At 49.1% G+C, this 20119-nt stretch overlaps 1 protein-coding gene across 2 annotated transcripts; it reads left to right on the forward strand.

Moving 5' to 3' along the window:
- Window positions 1-658: 658 nt before the first annotated feature.
- On the forward strand, window positions 659-15344 carry Nrbf2 (nuclear receptor binding factor 2). Of its 2 annotated transcripts, XM_023716219.1 has the most exons (5): window positions 794-874; window positions 6371-6443; window positions 9434-9518; window positions 11861-11901; window positions 13888-15344. In XM_023716219.1, exons 2-5 carry the CDS (start codon window positions 6420-6422, stop codon window positions 14581-14583), a joined length of 846 nt encoding a protein of 281 aa, XP_023571987.1. In that variant the 5' UTR covers window positions 794-874; window positions 6371-6419; the 3' UTR covers window positions 14584-15344. The 2 variants fall into 2 exon arrangements, with proteins under 2 accessions (XP_004632083.1, XP_023571987.1); XM_004632026.2 differs by lacking the exon at window positions 6371-6443 and having other exon boundaries at window positions 659-874.
- Window positions 15345-20119: the final 4775 nt, after the last annotated feature.

Genomic DNA, 20119 nt, shown 5'->3' on the forward strand with positions numbered 1-20119 from the left:
ATGTTCCCTGGACATGTCTGTCACAATTTTGTTTTTCTCCCATTTTTAGTTATTATTATGTTCACGACACATTAATTATTCAGCCTTGGGAACTGGTTCATATGCGTATCACACCTTGCTTATTTTACTCCTCCCTCCCCACCACCAAATATTTTCACTAGCTCCACATCCACACGTTTTCAGTTTGGCTGAGCCGGGCTCAATCTGTCTTATTAGCGTGAGCAACTTCAGCGCACAGCCCTGAATCATTCATCTCTGTCAACCTCCAAGATGGCCTGGTCTAGTCCACGGTTTAACTTTACTCAAAACTGTTTTTTTTGAAAACTCAAGTACATGGATAGAGATAAGAATGAGTGAAGAACGGGTGTGGTCGACTAGACGCGACTCGAGGAAAACTCAGGCTGCAAGGAAAAGAAGCCAACCGCAGCCACCAGCCACATTCCAGGTATCAAGACTGCGCATGCTCCAGACAGGTCAGGGTCGATTTCCAGAAGCCCAGGACGAACTCTCGCGAGAGAAAAGTTGAACTGCGCACGCGCGTGTCGAAGCCCCATCTTCCTCGAGCCCCGCCCACTCCCCCGTCCTCATTCCCACCTTGAACAGGCCGCGGCTTTTGCGTGACGTCACGACGGCGTGCGTGTGCACGGCGGCTCAGGGGGCGGGCCCGCAGCGCGGCGCCGGAGAAGGAAGTGGTGTGGTTGTCGCTCCCTGAGTTCGCCGCTGGCTCCCCGTGCGCGGAGTGGGGCTGCGGGTCCTCCGCCGCGTCGCGCTCTCCGGCCCCTACCCTCCATGTGCCCCGGCGCCGCCGCTTCCCTCCCTCGGGCCGCCGCCTCCTCAGGGTCCTATGGAAGTGATGGAAGGACCCCTCAACTTGGTGAGTGGCCTCGGAGCACGGTGTCTTCGCGGTGCCGTCGCCTCAGCCGGCGGTCGCGTCCTCGCCGCCCGTGGACCCCAGGGGTCGACAGCGGCTTTGACAGGGCGGGGCGCGGAGGCCGGGGCGCGGCCAGGCCGTGACCCCGCGGCGCCTCCGGGCAGCGCGCCCCAGACTTTGCTCTCCGTGGGCTGCCCGGGCCGGACGCTACCGCCGCCGCCGCTCCGAGGCCGCGCGCCACGTAGCCGCCTTCCCTAGGGGGTCTGGAGCCGGCCGGGTGGGAGTGGGCTGGGTGTGGGGTCCGGTCTGAGCCTCCCAGCTCCGGAGAGGTGCGGCGATAGCTTCCTCGACCCCGCTTTGCTCTACCCGCTCTTCGCTTACGTTCACTCGCGGCAACGTGCGTAGACCCCGGGAAGTTGGAGACGGGAAGTAACCAGGGCCGGTCCTGCCGCCTTTAACTCAGAGTGGCTTTAGGCGTCTTGGTTATCGTTCTTAGAACAAGCACTGGCTGTATCAGGCATTTACTTGCAGGTTGGCCACTGCATCGATTCCTTTTCTGGAAAGGGTATCAATTCAGCGTACGAAATTTAAGATTTGAAGTTGCAGGCGTGAACTAAGTCGCAGGTTGACCTTGAACTCTGGTAGCCCAAGCCGGCCAACTGGCGACCCTCCTGCCTCAGCCTCCCAAATGCCGGGATTGTAGCCGTGTGCCACCACACCCCACTCCGTCACAGGCTTTGCAGCTCGTTTAGGATGATGGGACTCGAAAATAGTAGAGATTAGTTTTCAAAGAGCTAATGAGTAAGACCTAAGAGTATTAGTTCAGACCATACAGGGAAGCAGTAAAGTCTGATTCGAGATTGTGAAGCCGAATTGCTTGGTTTTGGATTCCAGTTTAGTCACTTAACAGCTGTGTGACCTTGAGTGAGTTACTCACCTCAGATTTGTGAGGGTTAGAGTAAGTGGGGTGAAGCCTGTAATTACCTGCACACTTGTAAACCCAGCAACCAGGAGGTTGAGGCAGAATTATGAATTGGAGGCCTGCGTGCACTACCAAGACCCTGTCTCAACAAAAGCAAAAGCAATAAAATGTCCAGTGTACCTGATATAGCTTACAGTGTAAGAGTCAACTGTTGGGCCTGGGAGATGGCGCAGTAGAATAAGCACTTGTCTGGCAAGCGCAACAGGCCTGAGTTCGATCCCTGCTTCCCTGCCCCCCCCCCAAGGCAACTAAGCCTAAGCCCTTAATGTAAAATTTCATTTTTGGAGTAAAGGATTTGGATCTGTTGTGCTTCTATGAAAAGCAGCTTTAAAGTCTCCTTCACCTACAGCTGTGGCTCCAAATCACTGGTAGGGGTGTAGATTGGCCCTGCCACATGTGTAGGATTGGTTTACACTTGAGGATTGAACTCCCCCTTGGTTTTAAGGCGACAGTTGCAGTGAAACATGGATGGCTCCGTTCTGAAACGTCATGGAAACATTGGTAGGAATGACCAGCCCTTTGCAAAGTGGCCATTGGGTCCATTCCAATTAGCTTCACTGTTCCTGGCTGTAAGCTGCCATGCAGTCCCAACCAGGGGCCTCGCATGTCTGGTATCCCAAAAGACTGCAAGAATGGCAGTGGTAGTCCAGCGTACAGCGCGGAGTCAGCCATTTTTGTAACGTCTCTAGCTTAGGTGTGTATTGGAATGTAGCAGTGGAACCGAGATTAGTGTTGGTTTGTTTTATTTATTCCGGTGCTGGGATGAAGCTCAGGAAGCAGTGTGTTATATCCTCACTCTGGTCCTCCTCCTTTAAAAAAAAAATTGTTTATTTAGTTAGTATAGAGTCTTGCTCCGTAGTTTGGACTATAGTTATCTTCCTGTCTCAGCCTCCCCAGCACTGGGATTGCAGCAAGCATGTGCCACCACGCCTGGTTTGGGTCTAGCATGGTGTGCCCAGGGTTCCGGGGCCTGCGTAGCATGTGGTACCAGGGATCAAACCTGGGTCCTTGAACTTGCCAGGCAGGCGCTTAGACCACCGAGCTATCTCCCCAGTGCCCCCACCCCCTTGAGACAGGATCTTGCCCAGTTGCCCAGGCTGGCCTCAAACCTTACAGTCTTTCTGCCTTAGCCTCCCAAGCAGTTGGGATTATGACAGTTCACCACCAGGTCCAGCAAGAAGATTCTCTTTCCTGTCAGAGGACAAAGCACTTAGTATCTCTTTGGCTCAGAGAAATAGTTTACAATTATAGTGCCTTTGTAAATTCCACTAGTACATATGAATTGTATTTTATAAAAACAGTATAAAAAGAAAAAAAATACCGTAGTCCATATTCATTTCATGTAGTAAAATCTTAGACATTTTATTACTGTCCCTAGACTTATAATCATATACCCTCAATATCCTTAAAATTTAAAAATTTTTCCTACCTGGAGTGAGAGAAATGAAAGAATTACTGGGCCAGAGACTCAGATGCATGCATTTTGGACCATAGCTGGTTTTGATGTGACCTCGCCAGCAATGTTTCCATTCTGTGTTCTCATTTGCATGTCTTGGTACTGAACTGCAGATTCTGTGTCAGCACTGCATAGCTCTGCTGCGCTGCAGTATGCTTTGTTAGATTTGTAAGGATGGTGGGCTTATTTTCTCACAATGATCTTTTTTCTTTTTTGGACAGGGTCACACTGTGCAGTTCACGCTGGCCTTGAACTTTGTAGCCCAAGCTGGCCTCGAACTCACAACAATCTTCCTGCTCCAGACTCCTGAGTGCTGGGGTTACAAGTGTGTACTACCACATCTGGCACCACAATAAATTTGGAAAAGACTAACTTGAAATACTAATTTTAATGTGTAGTTAGTATGGATAATGACTTCTGTTTCTCAGATTTTCAAGGTTGGTCAAAGAAAATATGAGAAAGTGTACTTACACTGAATTTTCTTTTTTTTTTATAGTAATCAAACTCATGACCTCACACTTGCCAGGCAGGTACCATGCCACTGGACTGAAAAGATATTTTGATGCTAAGCTTGTTTCACCAAGAGTTTTTTCTTTTTTGTTAACTCTCACACACACACACACACCCATCCCCATTGAACTCAAGGTCTCTGTACTCAGCTATACATCTGTTTCCCGCTTTTTTTTTTTTTTTTTTTTCTTTTCAGTTTAAGACAGGATATTGTTAAGGCGCTAAGCTGCCTTGCCTCAACTCTCGGAGTGCTTGGATTGTAGTTGCACATCTCTGTGCCTGGACTCTGGTGATTTAATATGCAAAAATTGTAGTTTAGAAAATTACTTAGTATATATTTAGGCATTTCTTTCCATGTGTTTAAATTTTGGCAAGGTGAGTTAGTAAGAAATGTTAAACTGAAAGTAAGATCATTTGCAGTTCTTTGGTTTGTTGGCTGACAGTTTGGGAAGTGCTGTCAGGCAGGCCTTAGTTTATTCTGTTCTGCCTGCTCAGATGTGTGGCGAAGGGCATGGTCCTGGGGTCTTTTGGCCTTGGTGTTTCTTGCACTGCTGTCAGGAGCACTGGTGGCTGTAGTGCGCCTGGGCTTCCCTGAGAGGCCAGGCCCCCTCCTGGAGGTGGTTGGCAAGGCTTCTAGCTGTCAGACAAGCTGTTCCTTTAGTTGAAGTCCAAGGGGTGGCCCAGCGTGCAGTGGAACCTGTGAAATCGTGATGTGAATTATATTGGTGGTAAAAGTCTTTGGGGTAAAAGCCAGCTAGTTTACTGTATTTTCCTTTTTTTTTCATGAAACTTTTGCCTTCGTTCTTTCCCCCTCACCTCTCCCGAGGTAGTCCACTCCCCATTTGAACTTTAAAAAAAATTTTTTTTTTATTCTTTTTTTTTAATTTTAGGGAAGAGTCTATAGGGTGTTCAGGGTCTCACTACTAGGTGAGACTGGTAGTGGTACTCCTGTCTCAGCCTCCCCACTGCTAGGTATTACAGGCATGCGCCAATACGTCCAGGCTCAGTGGCCTGCTCAGCCTGCTCAAGGCTGGGCCCAGCACAGCATGTGGTGCCTGCCTATGATTCCAGCAATCAGGAGGCTGAGGGAGGATGTTTGCTGCAAATTTGAGGCCAGCCTGGGCTACACAGTGAGTTCACTGCCTTCCTGAACTATATAGCGAGACCCTGTCTCTAAATAATAAATAGCTGGCTTTCAAATCTTGAACACAGCCTAAATGCCCATCACCTGGTGAATGACTAAAGAAGATGTAGTTTTTCTGCAGTGGAGTACTACTCTGCCATAAAGGATAAGCTTGAGGCAGTCCTCTGTAAATGATGCCACCTTGAGGACACACACTTAAGGACACACACTTAAGGTGAAATACATCAGACACTCACATAAATACCGAACTGTCTCTGGTATGAGAAGCCACAAAAGTGTAAATAAGAAACAAAGTGTGTAACGGGTATTGTGAAATTGGAAGAAAATGTTCAAATGGGAAGGGGAATAAGGGAGAGGAGCAGGGAAACACTTGATCTAGTATTATATTCTTAGGCCAGATATGGTAGCACACACCTGTAGTCTTAGTACTCTGGGAAGATGAGGCAGGAGGATTGTGAATTCAAACCCAACCCAGCCTGGGCAACTTTGCAAGACTGTCTCAAAATACTATAAATAAAAAGGGATGGGTGCAGAGGCTCTGGGTTCGGTCCTAGCACCACACAGAGACTGTGAGGGTTTTTTTTAATGCTAGTTGTGATCCACTCAGTTGGTTTAATAACTCTTTCCTGAGTTGCCCCTTGTAATGTAAAAGATGGGGCATGAGGTTTTTACTGTCTTTGTGGGAGACGAAAGACAAAAAGGTACACAGGAAGCTGAGAGAAAAAGAGCAGGCAGAGCTGTATGAAGCGGTTGATGTTCAGATTTAAAATTAAGGGGTTAAAGAGCCCCTTTTTAAAATAATCCTGGGGTTCTCTGTTTGCACACTTTCCCATATACTTTCAGTGCCATTAATGGGTGGGTGCTGATGGTGTGTAGGTGCTGCCTGTCCAGTCAGCAGCAGGCCTGAGCTGATGGGAGGAGATCAGCCCTCACCCCACAAGGCCTTCCTGGGAAGCAGAATGCGGGGGGTGGGGGGTGGGGCGCTTCTGCTTGCTATTTGGGGTTGTGTATGTGCTGGGCTTCTGGTCCTTAAGTACAGCTCTCCCCAAGGGTGCAGACATTAATACATTGAAAGCGTTAACTGCTAAGTGATAAAATACATCGGACCTGTCCCTTAAAGCAGTTAGCTTATAGAGTCAGAAAGGTTTTCATCAGCAAGGCAGCGCTTGGTAACCTCATTGGAGTTGGCAGCTGGTGGGGCTCCCCTCAGGTGAACCTCAGCCCAAGGCAGTGTGCTGGACCTGGGAGAGTGCTAGGGAGAGCAGGGCGCCTAGTAGGCTTGGCTGCTTCACATCCTCCAAGTCCCGTGCGCCCTGCCTGGCAAGCCTCTGAGTGTCACACCAGCTGTGGCTTCATTGCAGTTCTCTTTGGCCGCATTGTGAATGTTGGGAGGACGGGGCTCCTTAGGTGTCCAGAGAGTGAGGCAGTGGAAAAAACGGCAGCTCCGGAGGAATCGATGGAGAGAAGAGCGCAAGAAGAGGTGGGACTTTTATCACACATTTTGTAGTATTTAGGTTTTTTTGAGACAAGATTGTAGTCCAGGCTGGTCTTCAACTCACTGTGTAGCCCAGACTGGCCTGGGTTGGAACTCGTGGTGATTCTGCCTCAGCACCCCAAGCACTGGGATTACAAGAATGTGCTGCCATACCTGGCTATAAGATTCTACTGAGAATTGTATAGATGAGAATTATATAAAGAGATGTTAGTGGTAAAATGTGAAATTGTGACCGGTTGTGGTTGCACACCCCTGTGATCCTTGCACCCAGTGTAACTGAGGGGGGAGAATAAATTTGGGCTTAGCTGGACGATTGAGCAAGGCCTTGTCCACCAGAGAAAGGGTTGAATGGAATACTAGTAGCTTAGTATGAAGGTGCTGCGTTTAATCCCCTATACCAAAAAGAAAAAAAAAATAAAATGTGAAGTCTTGAAAAGTTCTGTTAAAAATAAAAATTATTCCCGCCGGGCATGATGTTGCACATGTGTAATCCCAACACCGGGGGGGGGGGGGGGGGGGGGGGGGGGGAGGAGAGGAGTATACAAGGCATATGTTGAAGCTTTGGGCGGAAGAAGAGAATAGGGGGAAAGCTCCTGAAAAGAATTTGGGCTGTTGGGGGGGGGGGGGGGGGGGGGCTGAGGCAGGAGGCCATCCTGAGTTGAGATCAGCCTGAACTGCATGGCAAACTCTTGTCTCAGAAACAAAATAATAATAGAAGTAAGAATTACTACCCAACTAGTTTTCCTACAGTATTTTTAGTTTTTAAATTCAGTCTAGTTCTCCCAAATACATGGTCAACTCCAACATTTTTATATTCTGTCATAGGACTACTATAATGATAGATTTACATAATGCTGTGTCCTAGGCAGTATTTATTTTTCTTGTTTGTTAAATCAAACTTTATTGATAAAATGGAAATCAGAATTATCTTACTAGGGACAGCAGCAGGCCCAGCCAATTATGATAGTAAAAATGTGGCATTCTCCTACTCTATATAGGAAACTCCTTACACTGGATCACTAATTGTCAATTAGTGATCCAGTGTAAGGACTTGTAAAGGAGGTGCAAAGGATTTGGCGCTTTAGCCCCGGGCTGCTCTCTCTTCAGGTCAATCTACAGCTGTGACCCATGACCCGCAGTACCCAGGCAGCATGGAAACAGCATCCTGAGTAGCAAATGAAGCGGAGGGCTGCACCAGCCATGCCAGCCCACTGCCAAGACTGTGAAGGCAGTTCCCCTAACTCTTTGAGTGCAACTTTGTAAGGTTTTTAAATTATTCTCCATCATTACATACAAAGTTGAGCATCTGACATGGCTGCTGCTCCCCTTCCCAGCCCCAAGTCCAGACACAATGTGACAGGCAAGGACTATGTATCTGCTGCATGACATGGGCCAGACATGTCTTGTGTCTTTGAGAGTGATTTTAAGGCAGTTCATAATTAAATGTGAGCATTTTATACAAGAGTTACAAAAAGTCGTACAACAAAAATGGCCAGAGTCTCATTTACAACATGAATTATTAGAAGTTATGTTTACATAAGTCTCAGAAACAAAATAATAATAGAAGCTGAGCTGCGTAGTGAGACCCTATACAAGATACACTAAAAAGAAGAAACCAAGGCTTACATAAGTCTCAAATTTACCAGAAGAGTCACAAAGGATCAGTTCTGGGCTAGCTGCTATACTGCCCAAGTTCTCTGGTGTCACTCTCACCCAAGTCTTCCTCCTTAAAGTTGAGGATGGACGTTAAAAGGTTCAACAGCATTGAGCTGTACGTTTCTCTGGAGGTGAAGCTAAACCCCGTGATAGAGGGGCAGTTTCACCTCTCAGTTTCATCAGTCTGTTGTAAATGGCTTCAGCTGCGTCCTGCCTGCATGCCAGTTCACTACAGCAGGAGGCTGGGGTGTCCTCACTTGCTAATGTGCGCATTGCATGGACTGTCTGGCCTACCTTCCCCCTGCTTTGTTAGGATTTCTTCTCTGTTCTGAGTACTTGTCCAACTCTTAGCATTTTGAGCGAAGTGATGCTTAGTGATTTGTACAACTCCCATTTCATTAGCACACGTCTGCCATATGTAACGGTGACATCCATTGTGGAGAGCCATGCACACACAGCACATCTTTGTACTTGCAACAGCTCTCATTTTTAGAGAGAACTGAGGCAGGTTGTTAGCCTGGGCCATTCATCTGTCATGGTGTTTTGAGCTGAGAATAAAAACTAAGGTTGTAGACCAAGCATGATGGCACACGCCTGTAATCCTGGTACTGGGGAGGCTGAAAACGGGATCATTATGAGTCTGAGCTGTGTAATGAGACCCTATACAAGATACATTAAAAAGAAGAAACCAAGGCTGTGTGTAACCTGCACTTGTTGAATTTCTGATAAATTTTTTATGTTTTTTGGTACCGGGAATCAAACTCAGAATCTTGTGCTTACCAGGTAGGTGCTTATGCCACTGAGCTATATCTCCAGCCCCTGATAAGAATTTTTTTTGAGAAAGGGTCTCACTATGTAGCACAGGCTAGCTTTCAATTCATGACGGTCCTCCTGCCTCAACCTTCGAGGTACTGAGATTACAGGTGTGCGCCTGGTTTTGGCACAGAAGAATTTAATGGGACCTGTACTCCATTATTGGTGGTTTTGGTTTTGGTTTTTGTTTTTTGTGGAACCAGGAATTGAAATCAGGCCCCTGCGCTTACCAGGCAAGCGCTTATTCTACTGAGCTATCTGCCCGGCCCCTGGGACCTGTACTTAAAAAAAGTTGCTATGCTAAAGGAGGTATGTGGAGCCAGGAGGCTGAGGTGAAGTAGCTATAATAATGTGGGGTGTGTAACAAAGCCATCAGCGTTATCGTGTGAAAGTCTCTTTTTGCTGAGTCCCTAAGGCACTCCATCGCTGAGCTGTACCCCAGCTATTTTGCTTTTAAGAAGTCATATATTTTATAATTCTGAGGAATTTGGGTATTTATCTTCCAGGCTCATCAGCAGAGCAGGTGCGCAGACCGGCTGTTAGCTGCGGGGAAGTACGAAGAGGCTATTTCTTGTCACACAAAGGCTGCAGGTGAGCACTGCTTTTGTGAAAGATGGATTACAAAAAACCGCTTCTTCTCCCCAATGTCCCTCCCACCAAGAAAGAGCTGGCTGGACTCCAGCTGCTGTGGGGCGGGCAGGGGCAGCAACTCCGTGAGACCCTGTTGCAGAGAGGGTAGTGGCTCTGTGGCCCAGGCCTTGGCACCCAGATGGATAAATTCGACAGAGTTGTTCGCTTCTCAGGCCTGATGTGTCCTATCCAGTCCAGCAGCTTTGCCTGTGTTGAACTCAGAAGTAGGTGTTTCACCTGACCTGCACTGCCCACTCTGTGGCTGAGTCCCAAACCTAAAAGCTGTGAGGAGTGGGGGCAAGTGTGGCCCCCCATAGAGCAAGCCTACTCGGCCCTCTGTGGGAGGCCTTCCTCTCCCTCTTCGGAAACCGGCTCCTCCCAGAGGTGGTGGAGGGTTGGCGCTGCTTAGGGGAAATCCTCATCAGGACTTTAAGATTAGTTTTACTGCAGACGTATGACCCTAGATTTGGGCACATAGTGGGTAGCCCATAAAGCTTTGTGTTTAGTAGACAGCTAGAGTGGAGCAGATGAGCGTACGTGCACACTGTGATGCAAGGTGTTCTGCATAATGAAAGGAAGCGATTCCTATCAAGAGAGACCTAAAGCTGCTTGTGAACTTCAGACCCCACCGTCTCCACGACGCACATCTAGATTGTGCTCACTGCAGCTGTGAGGACAGACCCTCATGGGTGGAGGACCCCTCCCCCAGCCTGGAGGTCAGACCTACAGACATGCTGTGGTGTGCAGTTGAGGCATCAGTTGAGGCATGCAGTTGAGGCATCAGTCGAGTTGATACGAAGGCACTGCTACCTGAGCTCATTTACCTCTGGGTATGCAGCAGGCGTCATGAGCCAGAGATGTAGCTGCGCTGTGTGGGAGAAGTCCCCATGAAGTAAAGGGCTGGGAGGAAGGGACAGCCGAGGGGGAATGCAGGGCTCAGGAGAGCGTGTGGCCTTTCTCAGAGCCTAGAGCAGGTGGGGCCTTGCCTCCGTTGCTGCCCATGCCGGGACCAAATGGGCCCTGCTGTCCCAGCTGCTGGCTCCCTGGAGCATGCCTTTCCTGACTTGGTCAGGCCGTGCCTGTAGGCCAGCTCGGAGGTCCTGACCCAAATCGCCAGCTGTAGCCCCAGACTCCCGGGTACCAGTGTTTTGTGTTTGTTTTTCCATTTCTGTGACATCACAGGTGATGCCATTAGCTTAAATAGGAAGACAAATTGATCCCAACTCATGGCTTTTGAAGTTCAGCCATGGTCCCTGGTACCGTCGTTGCAACTGTGGCAAGGCAGAAACCCGTGCATGGGGTACAGGTGGGAGCGCATCAGGACCAGTGTCCCTGGGGCGCTGACTCCAGCCACCTGGCTGGCTTTCCCTGGACCTCATCTCTAGTTTCCACCTTTTCCCCATAGTGCCAGACAGAGCCTGAGCCCTGGGCACACAGGCCTTGGGGGACAGTAGAGAACCCAGGCCATAGTGCTCTAGCAGTCAGCCTAGGAGGAGAAGAATATCTTTTGCATTGGCTGTCTTTAAGTCAGACAAACCAGGTCACCAGAATCAGAGGTCTTTGGTATGATGCACTGTCCTTAGTGACTTCTGTATAGTAAATATCTGCATATTCTAGGGCTTTTAGTTAATTTGTATGTTTTTTGAGGCAGGTCTCAGTATTTCATACTGGCTTTGAATTCAACTGTAGCCCAGGCTGGCCTGAAACTTGCAGTGGTCCTTGTGCCTCAGCCTTCTGAATGCTGGGCTTACAGGTGTGCGCCACCACGCCTGACTAGTTACTGTATGTGTAGTAGGTTGGTGGTATAGCCCCGAAACAGTTTGATAAATTTAGTTTTTAATGGAAGTCAGAATGATACAGTTCAGGAGTCTGGGTGGACAGAGTGCCTGATAATCTCGTGACATTTTCCAAGCATAGTGAAGTAAGATTTCCATAGGTTTTTATTTAATTTTCTCCCCCTCCCAAATCTAGAACATCTCTACTTTCTAGGGGCTTGCTGGGATTTCTTTTACGGGATTGGGATTGACCGCATGTTGGGCAGCTGCCGCCTACCCTCAAGCAGCACTCCTAGGCTTCCTGGAAGGGCTTCAAAGCAGAATCCTGACTCAAGGTGGGCTAGGGAATATTTACACTTCACTACCACTGACACCCCTGGAGAAGCGTATCTTTTTAAAAGCAATTCCAGTTACAGCACAATTGCTTATAAGGCCAGTTCTGTACTCTGGAGTATTAGAGCTCCTTCTCTGCTCTGATCATTACCAAGTGACGACACTTACGCGCGCCTGTGCCTCTTTCTTTCCCAGCATATCTTTGTGAAGCCATGAAGCTGACACAGTCTGAGCAGGTGAGACATGTTCTTCATATCTGTAGCAAGGGCGCTTGGACTCTTGAATTGTATTATAAAACAAAAATATTATATTCCTTTAAAAAAACTTAATCAAAAAATGTATAAAATCAAATGATAATCACCTATAATCCAGCTACTTCAGCTGAGAAAGGGGATTGTGAATTTGAGACCAGCCTAGGCAACATGGTAAGACCTGTCTTCAAAGCAAATAAAGGAGAGAGTAAAAAACGTGTGTGAAATTGGCAGTGCTGGGGCCAGGGAGATGGCTCAGTAGAATAAGTGCTTCCTTGGCAAGTGCAAGGGCCTGAGTTCAATCCCTAGTTCTGTCAAAAGAAAAGAAAAGAAATTGGCAGTGCAATCCCAGCACTCTGGAGGCTGAAGTAGGAGGATGGCCATGAGTTGAGGCCAGCCTGGGCTACATAATGAGTTGAAGGCAAACCTGAACTGCATGAGACCCTGTCTCTACAAAGACCCCAAAGAAACCAAAAATAAAATTGGTAAGAGTGTAGCACTCTAGAAAGGAAATGCAAACTTGCTGGTGCCCCAGGTACAGTGTGCAGAACATCTGTCCTGCTGCAGCACACCTTGCAGGGCTTAGGTTGCCAGGCCTGAGGCGTCACAGACCCCCTTTCCACCTTCCTGTTGTCAGCTCAGATTCACCCCATGTAGCTCACAGACGATGCGCTGTCCTGGGGAAACCAGCCAGGTGTCCCCTGCTTAGCAGTGCTGACACAGATGTGTGCAGCGCCCCACTTGGCTCGCGTTCCTGTACTCACTGTTTTACCTGTACGTTGGTGTGCACCTGGCACCCCAAGATGGAGAAGCTGAGGCGGGAGTTGCAGGTTCCAGTCCAAGCTGGGCAGTTGAGCAAGGTCCTCCTTTAAGAGGCCTGGTGATGGGGGTCAGTGCCGGGCCCCAGGGTTCAGTACCTGGAAAGTTACCACGACTTGAAATTGTCTTCCATGTTTGAAGAGAGCTTGCCTCTTTGGGATTCTGTTTGTTTGCAGTGCCAGGGATTAGACTGGGCCTGTGCATGCTCAGCAGGCATTCTGCCTCTGAGACACTTCCCCTGCTCCTCTGTGAGTTTTTTGCTGTCATTTGTTTTGAGACAAGGTCTCTGGTTCAGGCAGGATTTGAACTTACTAACTATGCAGCTCAGCGTGGCCTTGAACCTGGGATTTTGTGCCTCAGCCTTCAAGCACTGGGATAACAAAAGATTCTTCTTGGATTTTTCAGTGGTGGGACTTGAACCCCTGGCTTTGTAGTGCCTGGTATGCAGACACTACTGCTGAGCTCCCCAGACCTACAGAAGATTTCTCAGTTATAGTGCTGGTGCTGTTTCTCTTAACTGCGCTAGGGCGATCCTTTTTATGAGGGAACGTGGTGACAGGCCCACCCCCCACCCCCCATCCTGAGCTTGTGCTCTGGAAGCTGTGTCCCCCATTGTGCGGTGCCGCGGGCTGAGCATCACAGTGAGCTGGGAGCGTTGGCAGCGGTGCCCTGGTGTGCTCTGAGCCTCCCCGCCCCGCCCCACGTGGCGCGCACCAAGGGGGGAATCTCTAACGTTCAGGGAGGGTTAGAAGTGCATCCAGGGAAAGTCTGACTTAGTTTGCTTGGGAAGGATTTTTTTTTTTTTTTGGCTGGCTCAGGCTGCCTTAAGGGGGGTGGTCTGGTAAGGCATGGGGAGCTTGGGATCAAACAGGGGTCCCTGCACCTGACTGGATTTATACCAGCAGGCGCTTAAACAACTGAGCTAACTAGCAAGCCCCCTTAGTTTGCTCGGGAGTAGGACTTCTTGACTGTCTGAACGAATGGTATCCTGTTCAGTAATAACACCTTTCTCTAGCTTATCTGGAAATACCCAGTTGTTTAGGAATTTTTTGTTTATATTGAATTACAAACATGTTGTACATATTTGAAGTCTGGATTATTCAGGAGCGATGCTCTTGGTGTTAACTGTGTGGCCTGCTTCCCTGTTCACAGGCCCGTCTGTCCCTGGAGCTGCAGCGCGACAGCCACATGAAGCAGCTGCTGCTCATCCAGGAGCGGTGGAAGAGGGCGCAGCGGGAGGAGCGGCTCAGGGCGCAGCAGAGCGCAGACCGGGATGCAGTGCCCCCGAAGCCCCCCGCAGAGGACGCCGAGGCCCGCGCCGCCCTTCCCGCTCCGGTGCATAGCCCCTCGGCTGAGGTGCGCCCCGCTGCAGTCCAGGGCATCTTTGACAGGGACCCTGACACACTGCTGTACTTACTCCAGCAGAAGAGGGAGCCAGCCGAGCCATGCATGGGCAGCAAGGCCCCGAAGGATGATAAGACGATCATAGAGGAGCAGGCGACCAAGATTGCAGAGCTGAAGAGACATGTGGAGTTCCTCGTGGCCGAGAATGAGAGATTAAGGAAAGAAAACAAGCAGCTGCGGGCCGAAAAGGCCAGACTTCTGAAGGGGTCCACGGAGAAGGAGCTGGACGTGGACGCTGACTTCGTGGAGAAGTCCGAGCTGTGGAGCTGGCCGCCGCCTGCCGAGAGCGCTGGTGCTGCGCCCGCCTGGCCGAGGTTCGCCACCAGTGGCGGGAAGGCCAAGGACATCCCCATCCCCAACCTTCCGCCCTTGGATTTCCCCACCGCGGAGCTCCCGCTCATGGAGCTCTCCGAGGACATCCTGAAGGGGTTTATGAATAATTGACCCGGAGGCGAGTGGCAGCGCAGAAGAGGAAGGAGCTCTCAGCGCATTTCACCTAGAAAAGGAAAAGGGAAAACCACAGCCGGGGGCAGGCCCTGAACTGGCCGCCTGGCTCCCGAGGGAGCATGGCGCGCTCATGCGGGGAGAGCGTCACTGTGAAGCCTCTGCGGGTCTGAGGCTCCGGCACAGCCACGGTCGGAGCTCGGCTTTCTCCTGATCCAAACCAAATGGCTACCTGGAATAATATTTTCAAGCAACAATTATTTTTTGAATCTTCAGGGTTTAAATGTATAAGAGTATGTTACATGTAATTAAATCTATAATGCCATAAATGATAATGCAGAACCTAAATAATACAGAGGCCATTGCAGCCGCCCTGTATTTGGAGTCCGCTCTGTACTGCATCGCGTATGCACTTGGTCTGCTGCACGTTTTGTTCAGAGGAGGCGTGAGGTGCACGCCTTCCTGGGCGAAAGTGCGTGCCACACTTGCACTACTCGTGATGTCACGATAACCTCAAGACTATCAGGAGAAATATTTAAGTTTCCATTTTATGAAGAAAGGAACCAAATTATTAGTTATGCTTTTTAAAAAAATTTACAGTTTACATAATTAATCAGGGTGCATTTTAAGTTCTGTCTGTTATATAATGCATCATTTGAAAATACTAAGGAAAATATCCTTTGTTTTTAGTGATGCGCAAGTGGAAGTAACGCTAGCTGGCGGTATTTAGTTGTAAGAAATCAATAAAGCAATTGTGTTTATTTCTCTGTTGAATGTGATTGATAGTTTAAAAGCATGTTACTGAATGTGCTTCTGTGCTCTAAGCTTGGAAAGAATTTGAGCAGATGCTATTGAATGAGTTCTTCAGCGTGTTAACAGATTGGGTCTTTCACTATTTGGTGGTCTTTTAACCCTTATAAGGAGGGTGAGGGACTACAGAATTTACGTTCTCAGCCTTTGGTTAAGAGCCACTCTAAAAGTTCCTATGGTTTAAATCTGTTCCCAGCCTTCTGTGTGACCTCATCCACATGGAAAAAGGCCAGACTGTCCCTGGGCCACTGGGAGGGATGCTGTTGCAGGGTGCAGCCCTGGGCAGGCCAAGTGCCCAGTGCGGGACAGCACACTGCGCGTCTTCGGATGAGCCCAGGAAGGGGAAGGCCACGAGACCACACGGAGTCTATTTCTGTCTCCGCGCTCTGCAGGTGAAACCCTCGAGCCTCCTGGAAGAGGCCCGCGTCCTCTGAAGGCACGCTGCCTAACTGGTGCATCTGCTCGACAGCCCGGGTTACCGGTGCATTCTGCAGGACCAGTCTATCATAAAACTTCAGGTTCAAAACTTGGGTGTCCAGGGGCTGGTGAGATGGCTCAGTGGTCTAAAGCACCTACTTAGAACAAGCTAAGCTAAGCAAAATGACAGCAACCGTGGTTCAATCCCCAGCACCACATGCCGGCCAGCCCCGCCCCCAGGTGGGCTGAGCTGGCCACACACACACACACACACACACACACACTAAATAAATTTTTAAAAAAAGAAAAAAGTTGGTGTCCAAAAAGGGCAGTCATGCTAGCGTATTTCTTTTCTAAAATCAGCTGTGTAGGCCCCAAGGTGGCCGTGTTTCCTTAGCATGTCAGGGCCTTGGGTTCACTGCCCAGCGCTGAAGAAAATGCAAGTCATCTTGGGGCTCCCTCCTGCTCCCATACCCTTTTCTCACAGTTTTAGCAATGTGATGTGCAGTTCATAGACCTTTCCCATCTTCTAACATTCTTTTGTGAAGCGCTTGTATAGAGCAAATCTGGTTTTACAGTTGTGTGTTCAAGTATGCTGCTAGAGTGTGTTTTGAGATGGTCTTGGTTAAGAGCCACTCTAAAAGTTCCTACGGTTTAAATCTGTTCCCAGCCTTCTGTGTGACCTCATCCACATGGAAAATGGCCAGACTGTCCCTGGGCCACTGGGAGGGATGCTGTCGCAGGGTGCAGTCCTGGGCAGGCCAAGTGCCCAGTGCGGCCTTGAATTTGGGTAATTCTGCTTCCATTGCTGAGATTACAGGCAGGCCTGCACCACCACTCCCGGCCATGGAATGTCTGTTTTGACCAGGACTACGAAGTTTTGCTAGGGTGCTAGATCAAATGTTTCACCCCAGTTTTATTCATCCTTAGGACTTGCCTGTAGGTGCGCTGCCTCTGCTGGCTGCTGTGTCCCTGTGTTCTTGCCCTTTCTGGCTAGCCTGAGGCATTGAAATGGATTTAAGAAGATCCTCTCTCAAGACAGCCCCTCCCCACCCCCTTGTCTTGTGGCCTTTTACTATAAAGTGAGAACCAGCTGTAGCCCTTCCATCCTGAGTGTGGATGTGGATCGCAGCTAAGCACGCTGGGGCCTGGTCAGTGTGTGGAACGAGCACCTGTGCTACTGGTCTACCAGGCCTGTGGGCCCACGTGAGCCTGTGGGCCATGGATTCCCTTCCTCGTGGCAGTCGTGCTGGCGCTTGCTTGCAGTCCCAGCCCTGGAGGCTGAGGTGGGAGCATCAGAGTGTGAGGTCAGCCAAGCCAAACAAGAACAAAGGCGCCCAGTCTTGTTCTGAGTTCTCTGCAGCTTTTCACAGTAACTCCTAATCATTTCTTTTAAAAAGTAGATAATATGGAGTAACAGTGTTAGATGCTGCTGTGGTACCCATAGATAATCTAAACTGCTTGGAAACTTATTAAGAGAAAATGAAATCTTTTTAAAATAACTAGTTTCTAGAGCCAGGCGTGGTGGTGCATACCTATAATTCCAGCACTTGGGAAGCTGAGGAAGGAGGATTCCTACGGAGTTTGGGGCATTGTGCCTACATCATTTCTTTTAATAAGAATACTAGCTTGCAGTAGTCTGCCACAGGGTTGTTTAGAACCTGACTGAAGAGTCATGTGAACCATAGTAACAGCAACCATCGACTCTAGGCAGGTGGAAGATCAAGTGATTTTTAGTATTGCATTTTGTCGTAATCTCCATGTAGCTTAGTTGGGGATTTTTCTGAGTGGCATGGCTGTTTCTTAGAAGTATCCTCAGATTTGCTTGATTGCAAACTTGTCCTAAAGTTACTGCTGGTCCACAGTGACACCTAGTGGACAGTGAGGAGCTGTCCTGGTTCTCCGGTCCTGAGCCCAGTTGGGCTGAGCCAGGGATCAGTGTAGAACACCATCTGTCTGAGGTCTTGGCTGCTAGACCAAATCTACAGCAAACACGGAAATGCATTTTAAAATGAGAAAGTGTTTTGAGGAAAGATCTGGGCCAGGTTCTTGCGGGCTGAGCCTCTAGGTTTTCACTGTCTGCCCTGGCTGTATCTAAGCTCAAGAAGGACCTCTGTGGACTGACTGCCTTCCACCTTCCTGGGCTTCTGGTTGGACGCTTTTGTGAAGAAGCCCTGGTCTAGGTGATATGCTGCACAAGCTGGCAGTCAAAGCAGGCCTGAGCAATATCCCAACTTCTTAAGAACCAACCTGATTGCTTGGGACCTCCTGGGAAGGGGCTTGGTGGGCTGCAGAGACTAGCAAATACAGCAAGAGTGGTTTACAGGCACACGTACACAAAGTAATCCCCCGAGTTAAAGCCATATATAACCCAAATACAGGCACCAAGTATTTCAATGAACACTACTTTGTCTTCTGCTACTGAAATGAGTCTGTAACAGTAGTCTTTGTGGAAAGGTAGCAGGGATTAAGAGATGGGCTCGCTAGGTGGTCAGCAGCCTGGGTGAGTGCGGAGCTGGGAACGAGGTGCTGTGGTGGAGCTCTTGGCTCTGACACAAGGCCATGGCTTCAGTCCCCCCTGCTAAAACCAAGCCAACAGGGCTGAGCAAGCCCAACTGGAACAGAGGAGAGGGCCACAAGCACATTCTCCTTCCACACCACAGCAAGCACTACAGCTTACATTCCCACCCTGTCTGCCCTTTCAATGAACTAAATTTCCTTTGGCTCTTGGCTCAAAGCAAGGAAATGTTAAAAACTAGGACATGGTGGTGCATGCCTGAATCCGACACCCCAGCTGAGGCAGAAGGATCCCAAGTTTGAGTCCTGTCTGAACAACTTTGCAACTGTCTCAAGTAAGGGCTGGGGATGTAGCTCTGCAGAGTCCTGGGTTCACTCCAGTACTGAAACAAAACTAGGACTACAGCACTAGATGTCTGTGAGAGTTTGGTTGACTCAACTGAAAAAGCCCTTTTCAACAGACTTGAATAGAACACTTAGAACTTTTGAGTCTCAGCTCAGGCAGGTCATATGCGTGATAGCAAAATGGCAGACCAAGGGGTCCCTATGTCCCTCAGAACTCGGTCTCCAGGGGTGAGGAGTTGTCCAGAACCACTGCATTTGGGCAGTGTAATGGGCACATTTGGAACATGGAACCTGTTCCTGGGTTCTCCCATTGAGCGACACTTCCAGTGACTCACTGGACTGCGGGCTCAATTCTCACTAGAGGGAATGTGAGAAGGGAGGCGACAGATGGTCCATATTTTCATGTCCATAGATGTGGCAATGTCCTGTGGCCTCTGGTCTTAGCTCAGTTGGGATGCCTCTGAATATACAGACATGTTACGGCATGGTTAACGCACTGAGGACGGGAGCATGAATTTTGTTTACTCAGGGAAACTGCTTCGACAAGACAAATACAGGAAATGGTACCTCCTGATCCAGGGACAGGACTGTAGGACACACCAGGGACGCCTTCCATGGAGTCTGCACTGCACCTCCATATCTGATCCCCAAGGCCTCTCCCTTACGGACTTTGCCCTTCCTAAAACCACTGATCCTGTGTCCTCTTTCTGTCCTCGCCAACAGCACCGCAGAACCTGTGGGGATTACTGCCTACAGGACACAATGGGGTCGCTTCAGTCTAATTCTGGATTTCCTTGTGTACCTGTTCACTGACCTAACTGCAGTCCTTTATCGGCCAAAGTGAGGGTCAAAGCGGCAGCTGGACCCCTCATCTACCATAAAGAAGTACCTTCTCTCACTAGTGAAGGGCCACATGTTCATAGTCCCAGGCTAAGGCAGGAAGATCACTGCCAGTTCAAGGCCAGCCTGAGCTACAAAGTGAATTCAACCCTGACTCCAACCAACCAACCAATCATATCCAAGACAAAAGCCAGCACCTTCTATCAAAGTGACTCCAGTCCTGACCCCACATGCAATCTAGGTCCTTCATAGACCCTCTGCCAGCCCCTGAATGAGGCCTTCTAAAGATAAGTCAATGTGTGTGGCTCCCAGGGAACCTTTCCCCTAGTACTGGGGACTGAACTCAGGGCTTTGCACTCAGCGCAGGCCAGCCAGTGCTGACTCAACAGCTGAGTGCCCTCACTGAGAAAGAGAAAGCCAGTTTTCTATGCAGCTGGTAACCTGGAGTCTGCCAACATTTCCTCAAGTCACTTAATCTGCCTTCAAAGACTGAGGTGACTCTGGGAGCTAAACACTTATTTTTACGCAAATCTTTTTTTTTTTTTTATTTTTATTATAATTCTATTTTGAACATTTATTGTGTGTGTGTGTGTGTGTGTGTGTGTGG

This window comes from Octodon degus, unplaced genomic scaffold (genome assembly GCF_000260255.1).
Source record: "Octodon degus isolate 3935 unplaced genomic scaffold, OctDeg1.0 scaffold00046, whole genome shotgun sequence".
In the NCBI taxonomy this organism is placed as follows: domain Eukaryota; kingdom Metazoa; phylum Chordata; class Mammalia; order Rodentia; family Octodontidae; genus Octodon; species Octodon degus.